This window comes from Amia ocellicauda, chromosome 13 (genome assembly GCF_036373705.1).
Source record: "Amia ocellicauda isolate fAmiCal2 chromosome 13, fAmiCal2.hap1, whole genome shotgun sequence".
Lineage (NCBI taxonomy): Eukaryota > Metazoa > Chordata > Actinopteri > Amiiformes > Amiidae > Amia > Amia ocellicauda.
Window position 1 is genome coordinate 32,234,994 of NC_089862.1, and position 18,786 is coordinate 32,253,779.

Below are 18,786 nucleotides of genomic sequence, written 5' to 3' on the forward strand. Positions count from 1 at the left end.
TTTATTTCATTATGTGGATCTTTGTTTATGGAATCGCATGCATTTGTTGCTATGAAAACTGAACAGCTGTTGGATTGGCAGAAGGCAGACACGGGCAGCTGGAGGTTGGTTCATCCATGGGAATCAGTCTGTATTCCCATATATTGACAAGGCTTCTGGGCCAGGTCTGAATCGCAAAGAGGCATGAAACATTAATTATGGCTTGTGCTGGTCTTTGCCAAGGGACGCTGTGTGAAACAGCTTGCTCACACAATCACATACTTCTGTTACAGATAGGAATGACAGAGAGGAACGTTCAGTATGTGGAAAATCGTGATTGCCGTACCATTCAGCTAAGACTACTTGACATGTTTGCTGATGTTCATGACAGAGAAAAAGGGTCCAATTTTCAGAGAGCTGTCAGTCTACCCCTAAAATAATCCAACCTTTCTGAAAGCAGGAATTCTGACAGCTTTGAAAATATCTAAAAAAGCAAATGAACAGTGCGTCAGAAAACACAGATGATTGTTTGGCTGTAATAGTATAATTTTGATATGTAACATCTGGCCACATAAGAACTTATATTGAATGACTTATACATATAGACACATATGTGCACCTAAAGTAACCATCTAAAAATGTCATTGTTTACATCATGACAAGATGACATCATGACTTTTTTTCCCCAGTTACACCTTATTCATATGTCTTAAATTATATTATGCTTCTGTTCTGACATATATGATCATCAATATACATTAAATAAGAGTACAAACTACTGTTTTTACATTAAATGTTTTTTATAGGATTTTGTTTCACATTGTATGTCAAAATAATATTTTGTAATTGGTGACTAAAATGGGGATTGAAATACATACATACAAATGGCGCATGCACAGTGTACAAATACATTTATAAAACAGAGAAGAAAATCTTAAACACACTAAACAAAAAAGACACTTTGATATCTCTTGACTTTAGCTTAATAATAAACCAGAGAACTAATTCAAACTCTTCTCCCTCAAACACCATGATAAAATAATATACTAGTTTCCTATGTTTGTACATGATCTGTCTAATCTGATGGTATTTCATGTAGAATACACAAGATGTTCCTGAAATACTTTTCACAAAACACCTAAGCAGTTTATACTTCATTTAATTTGTCAAAATACATTTAAATAAATAAGGCCTGGTATTAACCATTCTGTTAACACTATTAGTATTCTATTAACACTAGAAGTCTGTTAAAGAAGTTACTTCAAGATCACATATAATTCTTTAATAAATAAATAAATACATACATACATACATAAATAATATAGACTTGCAATTAGGGATCTGAAACAGAAAAAAAGTTTTACTGACTAAAGGGAACAAAACATTCTAGGCTTTCCTTTCAATTAACAACTCCTGGCATTCCTGGTATTAAAATAGATACACACACATATATACACACACACACACACACACACACACACACACACACACACACACACATACATATATATATATATATATATATATATACACTCACCTAAAGGATTATTAGGAACACCATACTAATACTGTGTTTGACCCCCTTTCGCCTTCAGAACTGCCTTAATTCTACGTGGCATTGATTCAACAAGGTGCTGAAAGCATTCTTTAGAAATGTTGGCCCATATTGATAGGATAGCATCTTGCAGTTGATGGAGATTTGTGGGATGCACATCCAGGGCACGAAGCTCCCGTTCCACCACATCCCAAAGATGCTCTATTGGGTTGAGATCTGGTGACTGTGGGGGCCAGTTTAGTACAGTGAACTCATTGTCATGTTCAAGAAACCAATTTGAAATGATTCGATGATGGTGCATTATCCTGCTGGAAGTAGCCATCAGAGGATGGGTACATGGTGGTCATAAAGGGATGGACATGGTCAGAAACAATGCTCAGGTAGGCCGTGGCATTTAAACGATGCCCAATTGGCACTAAGGGGCCTAAAGTGTGCCAAGAAAACATCCCCCACACCATTACACCACCACCACCAACCTGCACAGTGGTAACAAGGCATGATGGATCCATGTTCTCATTCTGTTTACGCCAAATTCTGACTCCACCATCTGAATGTCTCAACAGAAATCGAGACTCATCAGACCAGGCAACATTTTTCCAGTCTTCAACTGTCCAATTTTGGTGAGCTTGTGCAAATTGTAGCCTCTTTTTCCTATTTGTAGTGGAGATGAGTGGTACCCGGTGGGGTCTTCTGCTGTTGTAGCCCATCCGCCTCAAGGTTGTACGTGTTGTGGCTTCACAAATGCTTTGCTGCATACCTCGGTTGTAACGAGTGGTTATTTCAGTCAAAGTTGCTCTTCTATCAGCTTGAATCAGTCGGCCCATTCTCCTCTGACCTCTAGCATCAACAAGGCATTTTCGCCCACAGGACTGCCGCATACTGGATGTTTTTCCCTTTTCACACCATTCTTTGTAAACCCTAGAAATGGTTGTGCGTGAAAATCCCAGTAACTGAGCAGATTGTGAAATACTCAGACCGGCCCGTCTGGCACCAACAACCATGCCATGCTCAAAATTGCTTAAATCACCTTTCTTTCCCATTCAGACATTCAGTTTGGAGTTCAGGAGATTGTCTTGACCAGGACCACACCCCTAAATGCATTGAAGCAACTGCCATGTGATTGGTTGGTTAGATAATTGCATTAATGAGAAATTGAACAGGTGTTCCTAATAATCCTTTAGGTAAGTGTATATATATATATATATAGATGTGCGTGTGTGTGTGTCTAGAGCTGCAATAGCTATATGACCCTGATTTGATCACAGACCTCCAATCCAAACGTCCAGAGTCCTACAATAAACATGCATGTTGAATGAAAACCAGAATGATGTTATTGCCCATATAAATGTGGCACTTGCAAATACAACTAAGCCTGCTTCTCAATGTATATATTTTTATTTTGCCCTTTCATTGATGGTCCTTAATGCTTCCATTTAAACAAATAGTCAGACCAATTTTTCTGTAGGTACTTATAGGTACTTGAGAGGCTGGTGTGTCTAAAAGCAATGTAATACTGTGACCAGTAGAAGCACTGGATTGTGAATGGGAAGCAATAAGATACAGCACCAGATCAGGCTTCTTCATTCCTCTGTATGTTACATAACTAATATATGCCATAAGAAATACATACATACACAAATACATACATATATGCATAAGTACATACATACATACAAATTTAAATAGATAAATAAGTTAATTACTTTTTGTACTTCCAAGGGCTCATAAGATCGACATAATTTTCCTAAATGTAATCTTTGTATAATAAGATTATATTTGTTTGTTTGTTTGTATGTTTGTTTCTTGCATCAGCAAAGGACAAAGCTGTTATATTTTGATTCCTGTTAAGACAGGTGGGAACTCAAAGGTCAAGACTTTCCTCCACATCAGGTCAAAAAGTGTTGTTTTTCCTCAATAAGATAAGGCAACAGATGGTTCAAAGTTTAATTCCTAAATCAATATATATATATATATATATATATAATAGTCTAGCTCTTCTAGACGTAAAACATATGACTGTTGTGTCATTTTGAGATTCATTTTTTTTATATTCAGGCAAGGAATTGTATTGCCTCTCAGTTGCTTATAATACCCCACAGTTTCCAAACACTGGAACATCTACATTTTCTCCGCGAATACTCAATTAAATTAATATTGTAATACAATTTATTGCACAATCATTTACACATTATAGTAGATTTATGTTGGCCTACCACTCACAAATGACTACAACATCTAGTGAAATGTGTCTTGTTGTTGTTGGATGTTTTGAAGGATGTAAATAATGATAGTAATTTCGGTTAAGGCGGTATCCCAAAGAAACATAACATCAACTTGTTTAACAAATAGCAAAGACATTCACAGTAACAAAAGTGATCGCAAACAACAATACCAAGTGATCAATGCCAAGACCTTTTCTGCCGTAGCTCCAATATCTCAGCGTCAATGTCAGAGTTCAGCACAAGTATTCAGATCTGGAACTGTCGCTTTTAAAAGTCATCTGCGAGTCGATGCTGGACCTGGAACAGAGCAGCATCCTCTCCGACTCGGTGGTGTGTCTGCGTGCCCACAGGTCCCCCGTCGCCGCCATGGTCCTCTGTTTCAGAGAGAGCGTCTCGAACTTCACATAGGTGTCCTTCGAGAGGTCTTCATCCCCAGGAGAAGCAGATTTTTTACAGCAGAGCTGCAAGACCTTGTAGAGCAGCACGATAATCAGCGGCAATGCCAGAGCACAAGCGATGCCACTGGCGATGATTAAAAGCTGACTCTGGGTCTGATTTTCCTCTACGACCGGCTCCATTGTTGAGAACGTGATACACTGGTCCTTTCGGGGTTGACTTCCTTTAGGGATCAAGCAAGCCATGTATTTTGTGTTTGGTTTTAATTTGTCCAGGGTTATTTTGTTCTTCCCCACTTCTGTACTCACAGTTCTTTTCTCCTTTTCCCCGAATGACGAATAAACCACATTCACGGGGACATATCTTTGAGCCTCGTCTGCCTTCCATGTCAGCACTGCACTCTCCAGGCTCTGATCCTCGACCTGCATGTTTCTGATGGCCAACTTCTGGACAACCGCATTTGACGTGGCGTTCGCTGACGTGCTGCCAGTTTTCTTGGCCTTCTCCTCCTGCTGTGGTTTTCTGTTAACGCTCAGCTGCGGCCCCTTCACCGGCTTTGCCCCGTCCTGGGGAGCCCCCTGCTGAGTGTTGGGCATCGGTTTATTTTTCATGGCAGCACTGGGCTTTGTAGTAGCAGGGGTTGTAGAAGTTTTCAAGGTTGTTACAGCAGTTGTTGTTAACACAGCCGGCTCTGGCGGACTCTGCCCAGTGGAGGTTTGCTCACTGATCAGCCTCTTAGGGAATTTCGCCGGTGGCACGGTTGTGGTGATCACGCCCACCACTGTGAGAGTGATGGAGGCCTCGGCCATCCCAGCCAGGTTTTTAGCCTTGCAATGGTATTCCCCGGCATCTTTGTATAAAATCCCAGTTAAGCTTAATATAGACCACCGGATTCCCTCCCCTGGAGACTCCTGTACAACTATAGAAAAAACAAATTTAGATTTAAAGGATTTAAAAATCTAATATTGTCATTTATGAGTCAGCTTTTTTAAGTATGACTTTATAGTAGGTTAAATAATAGTGGTTAGGTTATATTCTTCATAACAAATAAGCAGACATCCAGAGCACTGTGTATATGCTTTAGCTGCAGGTAAAGGGAAGGCATGTAATAGGCATGTACACTGACTATTACAATCTTGACAGCAAAGCACTAGGACGTCATGAATGCGAAGCTGGGTCAGATGCATCGTATCTTTAAAATATTGCTCATTAAGGCAGGCACAATTGTAACAATGCATTTCCTAAAATAAGGATGATGTAACATTTTATTATCATCTTTCTCCTCATTTATTGATTCTGGAATGTCAATTTACTTTCAGATGCTGTTATGAAGTGTAACACTTATTCTTTTTAGCCCATATTACTCAAAGATAATTATTCCTCACATCACTTTCATTGGAATGAATAAACTGGCATCTTAAGATTTTGAAGTGAAATTCAGTCTCCTTTACTTTTCAGTGTGAACACAATGACCTGACTGCTTTCAAGTGCTTCTTGGGACAGTAGCTATTTCATAAAAACATGTTTTAGATCAAATGAAATATGACCAAACACTAATCAGTATAATTCAATACTTTCAAATAATGGATTATACATTATGTTTTACAACTGATGTGAGATCACATTCAGTGATGTGTAATTGAACAAGAATTCAATGTGGCGGTATCAAGCAATGAGCTCAGACCCTCCAGTTGGAACACATAATGGTTTTCTGTACATATATAAAAATATTCTTGATTGATATCTTTCTCCCAAATGCTTCTGCATATTTGTCATATAATGTTCAATCCAGGAATCAATGAATGGAAAGACATGAGCAATCCATCCCTATCTCAGACCTCTACGTGTTTTTCTATTAAATTGCAGGCAAAAGTGTTGTATACATACTGGCCAGCTTTCATTACATACCACTCAAAACTTTCAATATTCAGATTAGTTATATTTATGTATTTAGAGCTGTTATCAGGGATGGTGTAGGAAAACATTATATATATATATATATATATATGGTATAATTCCATATGCTTTCATATACATAATTTACATAATTGTAGAACAAAAAGCAATTTCAGGATTTCATTTCTCTCCGTTAAGAAAATAGCCACTGGATATCAAAACTGGTCGATGTGTGACACTGAAAATGAAACAATTAGTCTAGATATTAGCTGTGGCTTCCCGTTGCTTTCTCCCTGAGTGTTACAAAGATCCTGTTTTTTGTAGGTCTCTTTAAGTCATACTGTAGACTTGGGAAAAAAAAATGTTCCACTAGTTTCATTACAAATGCATCTGCCAGCATAATCACCTGCCTGATCAGGGAGCATACGGAGGAGTAATGTGCTGATCAGCCTACAGCCATGGCTAGACAGTGGGTTAGAGACAGCGTGACACTGTAGGGATATATATTACTTAGTGTACAGGAAAGGTTAAGCACTGATGGGCTTGAACTTGTATTAACATTTTCTTACATGTGTTCTTATGTTACTAAAGTGCATATCAGATTCAGGAAACCAGTGCCCATATTGCACAGGTGATTGTTAGTAAGGACTTTTATTTTTCAATTTTTTGTTGTATTTGCAATTTCTCAAATGGATTTCCATTGATTACAGTTATGTATGTAGCTTTATTACTGCTTCACCACCCTGAGAAATATAAGGTGTGTTGTTAAAGCTGGTCAGTATATTACCTGGCCTTACATCAGCTTTAAAGGAGGCACTTACAGTTGTTTAATGTTCTTGGTAGTTTCTCAGTATTTGACGGTGTATCTACTTGCCGGCAGCATGCTACGGATTAAACAAGTTTGGACACCATTATGCAACCACCTCACTCAGTAGAAATATGTCAGGTTTAGCGTTCTAATGTAGCACGTGCGGTCCCCCGAATCCTCAGAAGCAGTGTGTGATGTGCATTCACTTTATTAATTCACAGTGGAGTTGCACCATTTTCAGAGACACCCGTATCAGTACACCAAGACTATAAATGGTATGGGGTCGTCATGCTCATGAGAACAGGCGGTGGAGAGAGAACAAATTGCAACCATGACCAGCGTAAACAAAAGCAAATTCCCTATGTGAGCTCACATGTCTTATGTCGCAATATGTGTAGGGTAGGGTATAAAGTGGACAGTACGCACATGGACAAACAACAATCAGTCAATCGAGTTTAGCAAAACATATTTTGAGCTCAGATAGTCATGAAATGTGTCTTACACATAGAAACCAGGAATACAAATATTATTATTTGGCACGGGAAAGAAAGATATCTATGCAAATATGCTTCAGAAGAAAATAAATAAATAATGAAAAGGAAAAACTGAATATAATGCTGTGTATGAACTAGGTGCGACTGATAAATTAACCCTGACCTGCCCAAGTCCTCTGACGTCTGAATTGAACACGCTGTAAAGCATTCATTGTTTTACTCCGTAACATTACCTGTACTGTTAACGGGAGAGCTGTCATATTTGGTCCAGATCAAAGCTGGTGTGGGGTATCCGGTGGCATCACAACGCAGAAGCACGTTGCTGCCCAGGGGAGAGGTAATCTTCGTGGCCGAGGTCATCACCGAAGGTTTGAGGCACTGCTCCAGCTCAGCCCTCTGGAAAGGGACACCTGACAGGTTCTCAGGCCCGCTGCACGTCAGGAGTGGATCAAGCAGCACAACAGATGTCTCAGAGATCTTCGAGAGCTCAATCAGTTTGGAGATTCGACAATCACAGAACCATGGGTTGTCTTGCAAACCTAGTAAATAAGTTACACAAGTTTATTTTCAAAGATACATGTTCCATCACAGAAGAAAATTGTAAAATTTGAAACACGAGGCACTATTCTGTTTGTCCAGTTAAATATATTGGAGAACGGTCTGGAATTTATTACCAATTTTGCACTGGAGTAAACAGCTTGGAAAATTGTCCTGATCAGTATCTATACATTATTTGCTACTCATTTACAGGTTTTGACTTTTTTTGTATCCATACGTGTATAATTTCCCTAACTTTCCATTTCAGATTATATATAAAATGACTTAATATTCAGTTGCTTATATCTCCCTAACTATAATACTTATGTTAATCATATCAATTGTGCATACACACAGAGCCAATACATTACAATTTGTTGCATTCATATTAAGGGCAAAATCATTTTATTACTGTCCTCTTCATTTCAGATGGATTGAATATAAATAATCGTTTCTTCATTGAAAATATTTTTAGTGGCGTCAGCTGAGTAACTTTGGGTTCAGAGTTTCCTCTAGCTCTATTGAACATTAAAGGCAGGTCTAGGCAGAGCAGCTGACGGGGTGTGTTGTCACATCAAAGGTACACACTTTCAGGGCCCATTCAGAAGACAAAAGCACGGCTATTTGTGGAAGCATGATTAAAGTACATTCATCATTTGTAAGAAATATTTCCATACAGAGCTAGCAGTGCACAGAATAAAGTAGCATACCACAATTGTACAGGCCAATAAAAAGATGTTTACCAATCAAGGAAATAAAATGGCAGATTTGAGTACTATTGAAACATTGCTGGGGTGTCTCACAACATCTTAAATTAATGAAAATGCAAACAGTGTAGACATTTATGCATCTTTTCTTCTCTGCTGCTGTCCCTTTGTTGGATCAAATAGACTTCTCAGTGCATCCAAATCACGAAGCAGTGTCATTCACAAGACTTTAACCATTATACTCTATACACAAGGACAGTGAGCCACCCACCCTCACAATGACTACTGGTATACAGCTGAGTCTACGTCTTTCCCCCAAATAAGTCTCATATCACATTGGGAAGCAGGAATGTGATCAGTGGTGAGTATTTCAAATGCATATAACTTGGACCCAAGTGACTATCATCACAAACACACCAATCCCTACACTAAAGCAGAAGCTCTCTAACCAGATGTTTCTGATGGGTATTTAAGGCCGGAAAGTCACCTGAATAAACCACTTGAAGGCCACAGCTGCACTGATGCTTCTTGACTGCATGGTGTCTCAGTGTAAGCCACAATTGTCCTTTAGTCCCCCAGCAGGGTTTCAGTTGAAGTATAACCATATCTGTGTTCTGCCGCTGATACACCACAGTAGAGGTACTACTATATCTACCACCAAAGTCACAGACCGGTTTCCCTCAGTAGGTGTTAGGGTTTCCGGCAGCTCCAACGGCTGCAGTTTCTCACCAACATCACTCCACAGTCCCAATGTCCTTAACAAGAACCCCTTGTTTTTGCATAATCTTTCCCCAAACCTCATGTAATCCTGTCAAGAATCCTGTAAGTGTTCTTGTTGCATTACAGTCCATTGATATATATCTTGAAATACTGGTACATTATGATTGGCTCAATGCTGATTTCTGCAGGAAGCAACAGGGTAACTATGCAAAGGAACACTCTCTCCTGAACACCAGTTTGATTACTAATGAGATGAGGTCAATCAGGAGTTGTGTCAATCACACTATAGTAGGTTGTGAAATATGAAGTTGTTGTTGAGATCACACAAGTGATAGTTAGTGCTTTTTGTCTTGTGTTGGCCATGCTTAGGGATAACCTACAATAGTGTAGTAACACATTTAGCAAAATGACACGACAGTGAAAGTACTTCTAGTGCTATTCATTTACCGACACGTTGTTGTTGCATTGAGTGCCAACTTCAAACAGTCTTCGAGTTTCCCATTTGAACTGTTCATAGTATTTTTTGTAGGGGGTGTGAAAACTATTCAATGTCCTTGAATTCTCACCAGAGCTATGCTGTTTGGTTTATATTCAGAGACATTTGCACAGCCTACTTTAGCTGTGTCTCTAATCCCATTAGGAATTACTGCTTATTTCAGAGAGAGAAAGCAAAATGAAAAGATAAATAGACAGTAAATATATCCAAAGGACATTAAAAATACAATATGTCGGTCATATTCTTAACCCAAAATGCTTTCACAGAAAACCACTGCATTTGAACCATTTATGTACAACACATTACCATAAGTAAACATGTTGACAGTCCATTACATACCCAATATCACACGCTGAGGAGAGTCTGTGGCTGTGATCGACGTTCCAGAAAAAGGAGGCCAGATGTCCATTAAATCTGGTGGTAGTGTGGTCAGTTTATTGCTGGAAATGTCCAAATAGGTTATATTCCAGATATACTGTGCTGCCTCGGCAGGGACTGTGGAAAGCCTATTATTGTGTAAATCCAAAGTTCGGAGATTAGGCATTTCTTGCAGGGACTCCCAGGGAAAGGTGGAAATCAGATTTCCGTCCAGTCGTAATTCGTGGAGGACTTTCAGATTGTAAAAACTACTCGAGTCAATAGTGGAGATGGAGTTGTAAGTCACCCACAGATATTTCAGGTCCACGAGGTAGTAAAACGCTTCAGTGGGGATCTTTCTTACCACCGTCTTCTCCACACGGAGTTTAACGGTGTCAACCGGGACGTTGACTGGGATGTCAGACATGTCTGGGTCATTGCACAATACTGATCTGTTAAAGAAAGCAAATTGTAAGAGAAGTGTCTGGAGCTATCTAGAACCAATATTAAGCAGCAAACATTCCTCACCGCTCTTTAAACAGTTTTCCTTAAAAAACAACAACTTTATAGTAAAAAACTGACATACCAGGTATCTTTGATTGAAGAATATTTCTTTTTAACTCAGTTTTGGGAGATTAACTGCTATGTTAGGCGTGTCTCTGTCTTGATTGCAGCATGTCATTGACACAATCTCTGGGATAAAGTTTGATGAATGACAAAGAGACCATAGGTTTTGCTCCAGGCTACAATTGCTTTCTCAATGAGGAAAACCACTGGCCATGTATGTCACTGAAATATAATGAAGATGTCTTTCTTTCTCTTAAATTGTAGTCCACTACTGACCACAATTACAAGGTACAACTATTACTTTACAGATAACCATTTTCACTAAAGCAGACATCTGAATTGCCAGTCTCCCATGAGAGATAGAAGATTGCAGATCAGTGTGAAGGTTGAGATGCTGTTTGAGACATTAGCAAATGTATTTATAATCCAAAACTGAGCTTTAGAGTGTGAAGAAGTGCACACAAACATTAAATCTTAGACCTTTGAAGACAGCCTGTTCATCATATCTAGGCATTCTTGGCTTTGTGACCATAATAATTCTCCAGATGACTCTTTGGCCCCAGCTGAGCAAAAGCAATAAATGCATTTGGACTCATCTGACAAAATGACTTTGCTGAAAAAAAAAATGCTTGCAGGTTATGGCTGATCCCACTGATGACGTCTTCGTTCTGGCATTTTCTAGCACTGAATCCCTTCTCGTTGGCTTTATTCAATGATTGACTAAAAGCATATGACACACCTAGCTCATGCACAATATTTTTGTACAGTGTGAATAATTGTTTGAGCACATCCGCCATACAATCTTAGTTCAAAAAGTATTTTTGAATGATTTTACTGCCTGAAGATATAGTGTTCTACACACAGTAGCTTTTCTTTTACAACATTCAAAGTCAATGTAAAAGACTACAGGAAAAAAAAATGTAATGCACACTGTACAGTACCACCTGTTCAAAATGTGGATAAACTAAAGGTAAAAAGAGTATATTACAATTACCACATCATGCCAGAGTCAATGTTCAAAACAAGCACAATATGTCACTGTTTACACTTAAGTCACAAACAACAATGATTGTCCATAATTTGCATACAAATTCAATTCTAATAAAAGGGAATCTGTTACCTTAATGAATTAAGAATTATTGCATGTAATAGGAATGCCAGGTATCCACAAAGAAGTTTTAGAATAAGAAATAAGCAATCCATAAACCAAATAACTGATCATAACACGAATGTTTCAGGTATATCATTACAAATATGTCTAAATAGCAAATTGACAAAAACATACCTTGTTCCACTCCCATCACTCCTGCCATGATATATGCAAGTACACTGAGAAGGACAAAAAGAATGGACTACAGTAAAACAGTACATCAGAATATGGATGCAAATTAGACTATACATGATCAAAAGTGATATATATCACCACTATATTATGATTGAAAAACAAAATAATTTGACTCCTTTAGAGACTGCTTTAGGATATTGTCTGCTTTACGATATTCCAGCACTGGGAAGAAACAAACAGGGAAGATTAGCTGAGATTAAGCTGAGCAGGTCGGGTAACCTTAGGAATTAGCCCTGTCCCACATGGTAAGCAGCTCGCACATTTGTGTCATGGGAGGCACCCTCACGTGATGCTCATCCTTCAGTCCATGGGATTCTCTATTGATTTCTGTTTCTCACTTATGTCTCACAATGAACATTTCTCACACCTCATACAGCACAAACTGTATCTGCTCATTAAAACTCATTTTTTAAAGGAAAAATGAGACAAGTTAAAAAAAAAAGTAGGAAGAAAGCCCACTTTAATCCGTAGTTGTTTTTTTATTATTATTATTTTAATGTTGGATTAAGGGGTGTAAAGCTGTGATATTCTGAGATGTCAGGTTTCTGATTTATAAAAGTCAGAAATGCTGTACCAACTTCAAAGAACACATGTTTTTTATATTATTTTATATATTCCTTAAAAGCAGTGTATCCAATGTGTGTTCATAAAATGATTATTGGTACCTCAAAGCAGTATTGCCTTTATATGGATTCTCCGTAATTGATATTTGTGGTAGAAACTGATATTTGTATGAAGAGCTGCAGCCCACACAATAGGTGTCTTGCTAGAAAGACAAGCACTTATCATGGATTGCCCTTGTTTTGTGTGTGTGCAAAAATACAGTGAGGGAAAAAAGTATTTGATCCCCTGCTGATTTTGTACGTTTGCCCACTGACAAAGAAATGATCAGTCTATAATTTTAATGGTAGGTGTATTTTAACAGTGAGAGACAGAATAACAACAACAAAATCCAGAAAAACGCATTTCAAAAAAGTTATAAATTGATTTGCATGTTAATGAGGGAAATAAGTATTTGATCCCCTATCAATCAGTGAGATTTCTGGCTCCCAGGTGTCTTTTATACAGGTAATGAGCTGAGATTAGGAACACTCTCTTAAAGGGACTCTCCTAATCTCAGCTCGTTACCTGTATAAAAGACACCTGTCCACAGAAGCAATCAATCAATCAGATTCCAAACTCTCCACCATGGCCAAGACCAAAGAGCTGTCCAAGGATGTCAGGGACAAGATTGTAGACCTACACAAGGCTGGAATGGGCTACAAGACCATCGCCAAGCAGCTTGGTGAGAAGGTGACAACAGTTGTGCGATTATTCGCAAATGGAAGAAACACAAAATAACTGTCAGTCTCCCTCGGTCTGGGGCTCCATGCAAGATCTCACCTCGTGGAGTTTCAATGATCATGAGAACGGTGAGGAATCAGCCCAGAACTACACGGGAGGATCTTGTTAATGATCTCAAGGCAGCTGGGACCATAGTCACCAAGCCTTTTAATTTGAGATCAATCATAAGTGAATAAGTTTAATGAAGATCCACTGATTCCAGAAGCATTTTGTATTGATGTTTAACAGGGGACAGTCTTTTTTTTTTTTTTTCAAATCACATACCAAATGAAAGTGTACCATAAAATGGTATCGTTTCCATCCCATAGCAAGGCATTATGGATATATTATATTATAATAAATGTATTATCGGCCTGATATATGAATATGAATCATCTTCGACCTGGGTCAGATTCCCAAGACCAAAGGGGAGACTGCCACCTGCTGGCCCGAAGCAAAAAACAAGCACCTGCTGCGCCCTGGATGTCAACACGTTTGTCCAACCAACAAAACGGTTCCTATATATGATCCAGGGTGACTTACAATTGTTACAATAAATCACATTATTTTTTACACATTTACACTGGGCATTTACTGGGGCAATCTAAGTAAAGCACCTTATTCAAGGGTACAACAGCAGTGCCCCCACGACCCTCAGCTCCAGAGCCCTAATACTACTGCCTATATAGCGTCCCTATACACCATCAAACATCTCAAAGCGCTCTGCAAACAAAGTAAAAAGTAAAACACAGTCAACACAGGTAATATCTCATATTTCATAATTCTGTAATGTTTCAGTAGTTTTGTGTAAGAAACCCAGTGCTTATTGTGGTTTAGTCTCCAGTAACACTAAGATCGCACTGTTTGCAGACGACGGACGGGTTCAGTTCCTGCTCTTCTCGTTGGACCGGCTCTTGCCCAGAGCACGCAGGGGGTGGGGGCGCAGCTGGACCTGCGGGCTGGTCTCTCCTGGTTGTCTTTTTAAAGGCAGCCTAGCAATTCAACCCACATTTCAGTCATATGCAAAATATAACGAGCTGACGGATTTCTTCTTCATACAGCTTATATAGTGAAGTTGCCCCGATCTGCATTTGACAGGAAAGCCGCCTCCTCCTCCTGCTCTGACGTCACGGCAGCCCTTATTAGAGGGAGTCATGCAGGAAGCTGTATATGAGCTCGGCTTCAAGGCGACAGCGCTGGACGACCAGATCGCGTTTAAAAAGCCCCTGACCCTCGGACTGGACATCAATACATAAAAACATGTCGGCCTCACCCCCTGCTGTGGATAGCAGACCGATATCGGACCGCTGGGACATTGAGGAATGGGAGAGGAGGAGGAGGGTGGATCATAGACAGCGAGAGGAACAGGTACGTCCAGAGAAACCTTGTTAGATACATGATCATATGCATGTGCATCCAAACGCATCGCCTCTGAGCCGACACGCTGTCACACCGGAGCATGCGCTGTTTCAACGGCGTGGCTCTTAAATGAGAACACACTGGATCAGCAGGCATGATTGCTTTGATCTGTACTGCTGCTCGGACAGATCAAAGGACCCGGTACTGGTGCAACAAATACAAAGTAGCATTGCGTTATTGGACATCTGTTACCGATCATCAGATCTCACCCGGCGGTCAGTAAACATGAGAGCAAACATGCAAACACACATGCGCACATGCCTGTGTGTGCGGGTCCCGAGTCCCCTACCCATGCACAGCTGATATGCCGATTATGGTGGATGCCTTTCACTGTGTGCCCAGGAGTGGCCGTGTAGCTTTGGCACAACATAAGACTTTGTTGCTGGGTGGGGATTAGAATATGTCATCTATTTATGTGCTGAATGACTGATTTAAATAATATGTGTATGAATTTGTGTATATTTGGTTCTCAGTAGTGGCAGGCAGTCAGGTGTACAGTAAATGCAAACTAGTCTTTGCAGGCTGCAGCAGTGTCCTTGGGGAGAGGTCCTTAAGGGACATTATTACTTCTCATTACTTTTAGTAATTGCCATAACTTTCAACAACATTTTCAGATCACTGCTGGGATAACTACAGTGCAAGTCTGCGGGACACGGTTTTATTTTGCACCAATGTTTGATCTGGTAGACGTGAACAAAACATGCCTTGACAAAATGTATATTGTTCCGTTACAGATGGCTGAACACAGGGGGCAACATGTCCCAGAAGAGACCCCTGTCGACGACTGTGAGAAACTGGGGACTCTGTTTGGAGAGCTTAACAAGTGCCTTAGAAGAGCTGGATTTACTCAGATGTACTTTGGGGACAAAACCGTGGAGCCGGTGGTGGTGATTTTCTTCTGGCTGATGCTGTGGTTCCTGGGGATTCAGGCCCTGGCTCTTGTAGGCGTTTTGTGCATCGTCATCATTTTTATTCAGAAGTGATCACCTGCCAGTCCTTTCTAAAAGCGGATTGTGTATCTTCTGTGTAGCCGTGCACTGCCATCCAAACACTAAGTCCAATGTTTGCAACAGATGCAAAGGCAAAAAGTCGGGTTTTATGAATCACTGGATATTGTGATGCCGCATCCCTAACATTGTACGTAGCTGTGCACTGCCGCATCAAATGAAATTGATCTGTACAAATTGAAAAAGTAAATCTACTTTTAATATTTTTGTTAGTTTCTACCAAAGAATCTTGGAAGGTTTCCCAGATATGACAAGTTTCTGCTCCTTAATTCTCGAAAGCATGCCCGAGTCCACTGACCCAAATCAATGAAGTGGTTCATGAAATCTGAAGCCCTTGGGTGGAGTGTGGTGCAAGAACCATTTCCTGCGCAAGATGACTGCAACCGCTGCATATCAATTCTATTAAACGAGGCAAATGTGATTGAGATCAGGTGCCAACACGGATGCATATTTTAATCTATGAAAGCACTTCTACTGCAAACAGGATGAGAACATGATAGTTCTCATAGTTTATACTTCTACTCTTTACATCGCAAGTGAGGATATCCTGAACCATGCATCCTCTCAGATTTTAACTCAACTGTTTTTCTGTTGTGTACAAAGTACTAGCTGGAAACATGATCTTAATTGGATCAATATTTTACAAGTTAGGAAGGATCGAAGATCTAGCTAATGAGCAGATCCTCTAGAATCCAGTCTGCAAAATTTCAAGCTCAGTTTGAGCTATTGAGTAATTTCTCATTAGTGCTAGCTGAGCGGATGCTAGATAAATAGATTTCTACTGATAACTTGCTCTGTTAAAGGTTCATGACTTTTCAAAACCTCTTCATCTAATCAGAAATACAATATCAGATAGGCCGGTCAAGAGGCCAAACCTTCAGACAGAGAGAGCTTCATATTTGTTCTCATTTAAAAAGCTATGTGTCTCCTTAGCAGTGTGTTCTTACAATTGATATAACTGTGCACTCTTTTTGTGTGTTTTAAATTGTGATTATTATTTTTTTAACATTAAGTTCTGAAGCCAGCTAAAGGGCATTATCTTTCAATCTCATTGTAGTGGATTTATATAATATTTATTCTAATACAATAATTGACCATTACCTTATTTCTTCTCAATCGGACAGTCCAGCCTCAGATTGAAATTTGGTCCCTTCCTCAGAATGAACACCACATTAAACCATGTTGATTCAAATATGAGATGCTGAGAGTTCACTTTAACGTTTAGGTCTTCTGACTTGTTTGTAGTGACCCAGTTCTATGGTTAGCAGCAATAGCAGGTAGTATGGTACATTTAGATTAATCAAAGAACAGACATGTATTCGTCTAGTTAGCATTGCGATCTTTCTCAATCGTTTAAAATGAGTGTTGCATTCAGTACTTTCAGGGATAATCATAATCTACCAAATTAATGAGGTGTTTGGAAATGTCAGTTTTAGCACTTTCAGGGTTACGTGGGTATCACGGGTGAAAGGGTATAATGAAGTTTGTATGATAGATATAGGTTCACTTGCTGTTTTTCATATAGTCAACACCCCTCTCAGAAAGAAAATGGATTACCCTCTGGATAAACCACCTAAAGGGAAAAGTAGACGCCTGTACCAGTCCATAGTCTGTCTAATTGTTGTCAAAACATTTTTAATTGATTTAAGATACGAGAGATAACGAACAACGTGATGCTCACACGTTTCGACCCATTTTTCTTCAGAGCATCCAACCCCTGTAGGAAATGTAAAACCCCAGTTATCTCCATATTTTGAATTGCACTTTATCGGCTTATCTTGGCAGGATCATGCTTTTATGGGACGTAGGAAATTAAAGCCAACGCCCCCGAGCACTTGTGACTTTGCCCCTTCTGCCTTGCAGCACTGGCCTTCGATTTTTCTAAAGATAAGTTTCCCCTTGTGATAAATACAGTGAAATTAGATTTGTAATATATTGTGTGTTGAAAAGCATTTGAAAGTAACATTCAAGATATACTTTTACATAATTAAGATTTTAAGAGGGCTACATTTTATCAATATGGATGAGGTGAAATTGCACGGACTACAAGACTTGCAGTTTTATATATATGTATATATAAGCGTGTGTTTGTGTGTGTGTGTGTGTGCATGCATAGAATGGGTTCATGAAAGTAGTTCCCACGTACAGGACATTTAAAAGACTTGTAACAAACTGTGGCATTGTAAAGCATTCACTTTTGGTTTACAGTGCCCAGAAAGTTGACGCGAAGGAAAAGGATTGTGCCATTTTAGTTACCATTGAGGAAAAAACAACTTTTGGAATTTGTACCTTTTTATTTATTATATATATTTTTTGAGTGTGAACTTACTTGACTACATGAATGTAATATATCTGACTTAGGAGAAGGTTCCTTTTTTTAAAAAAGCACTGCATTTTATGAATGGAATCTCTTACAATGTTGAAAATAAACTGTATACTCCACTAAGATCTGAAGTACATCCTATTTAAATAAAGATTTTTTAAGAATGCAATTACAAAAGTTTTTATTTTTTGGTTTTAGCTACTGTTTGTAACAATGGTGAGAAATTAAAAATCCAGTGTCAATAAATTAAATAAAATTGAATGATTTGGATGCAGCTATTGATTTGAGGGGCGGTATTTGCACTTGGCAGTAGGACAAATTGTAAGTGGACTCCCACCAAACCTACAGTGACTATTTTTAAGATTCCTCTTTCTAAAGAGAAGTGGCTTGAAACTTTCTGGAAGAACAAGGCTTTTTATAGAATCCACACACTATTGAGCAAGCGGACAGCAGAGAGCAGTAATAAGTACAGAAAGACAACCATTCATTTGGAGGCGGACTAGACTTTGACCACAAAATGGGAGTTAGGGATTATTTTTTCTCCGAATGTATAACCTGCTATATAATGGCCTTGATGTAAAGCACGTAAACATATAAACCCTACCGTTCAGTGCTGCAGGCAAAATAAATTAGTC

The 18,786-nt window shown here is 39.1% G+C and overlaps 2 protein-coding genes across 2 annotated transcripts; one reads left to right on the top strand and one right to left on the bottom strand.

The window, feature by feature from the left end:
- Positions 1-2,728: 2,728 nt before the first annotated feature.
- Positions 2,729-12,268, bottom strand: LOC136766812 (leucine-rich repeat, immunoglobulin-like domain and transmembrane domain-containing protein 3). Its single transcript, XM_066720632.1, has 5 exons — positions 12,020-12,268; positions 10,150-10,619; positions 7,584-7,889; positions 6,870-6,932; positions 2,729-5,071 (listed from the first exon to the last, which is right to left on the bottom strand). Exons 1-5 carry the CDS (start codon positions 12,133-12,135, stop codon positions 3,990-3,992), a joined length of 2,037 nt encoding a protein of 678 aa, XP_066576729.1. The 5' UTR covers positions 12,136-12,268; the 3' UTR covers positions 2,729-3,989.
- A 2,060-nt stretch (positions 12,269-14,328) lies between these two features.
- Positions 14,329-18,412, top strand: fam241a (family with sequence similarity 241 member A). Its single transcript, XM_066720635.1, has 2 exons — positions 14,329-14,770; positions 15,556-18,412. The coding sequence occupies exons 1-2, from the start codon at positions 14,663-14,665 to the stop codon at positions 15,802-15,804; spliced, it is 357 nt and encodes a 118-aa protein (XP_066576732.1). The 5' UTR covers positions 14,329-14,662; the 3' UTR covers positions 15,805-18,412.
- The last annotated feature ends 374 nt before the right edge of the window (positions 18,413-18,786 follow it).

Excerpts from the sequence above, each read along its gene's own strand:
- LOC136766812 (XM_066720632.1), bottom strand. The coding sequence starts at position 12,135 with ATGTATAGTCTAATTTGCATCCATATTCTGATGTACTGTTTTACTGTA. Across the intron at positions 10,620-12,019 it reads AGTGATGGGAGTGGAACAAG|ATCAGTATTGTGCAATGACC; the intron begins GTATGTTTTTGT and ends TTTCTTTAACAG. Across the intron at positions 6,933-7,583 it reads CTCTCCCGTTAACAGTACAG|CATGCTGCCGGCAAGTAGAT; the intron begins GTAATGTTACGG and ends TTTAATCCGTAG.
- fam241a (XM_066720635.1), top strand. The coding sequence starts at position 14,663 with ATGTCGGCCTCACCCCCTGCTGTGGATAGCAGACCGATATCGGACCGC. Across the intron at positions 14,771-15,555 it reads ATAGACAGCGAGAGGAACAG|ATGGCTGAACACAGGGGGCA; the intron begins GTACGTCCAGAG and ends GTTCCGTTACAG.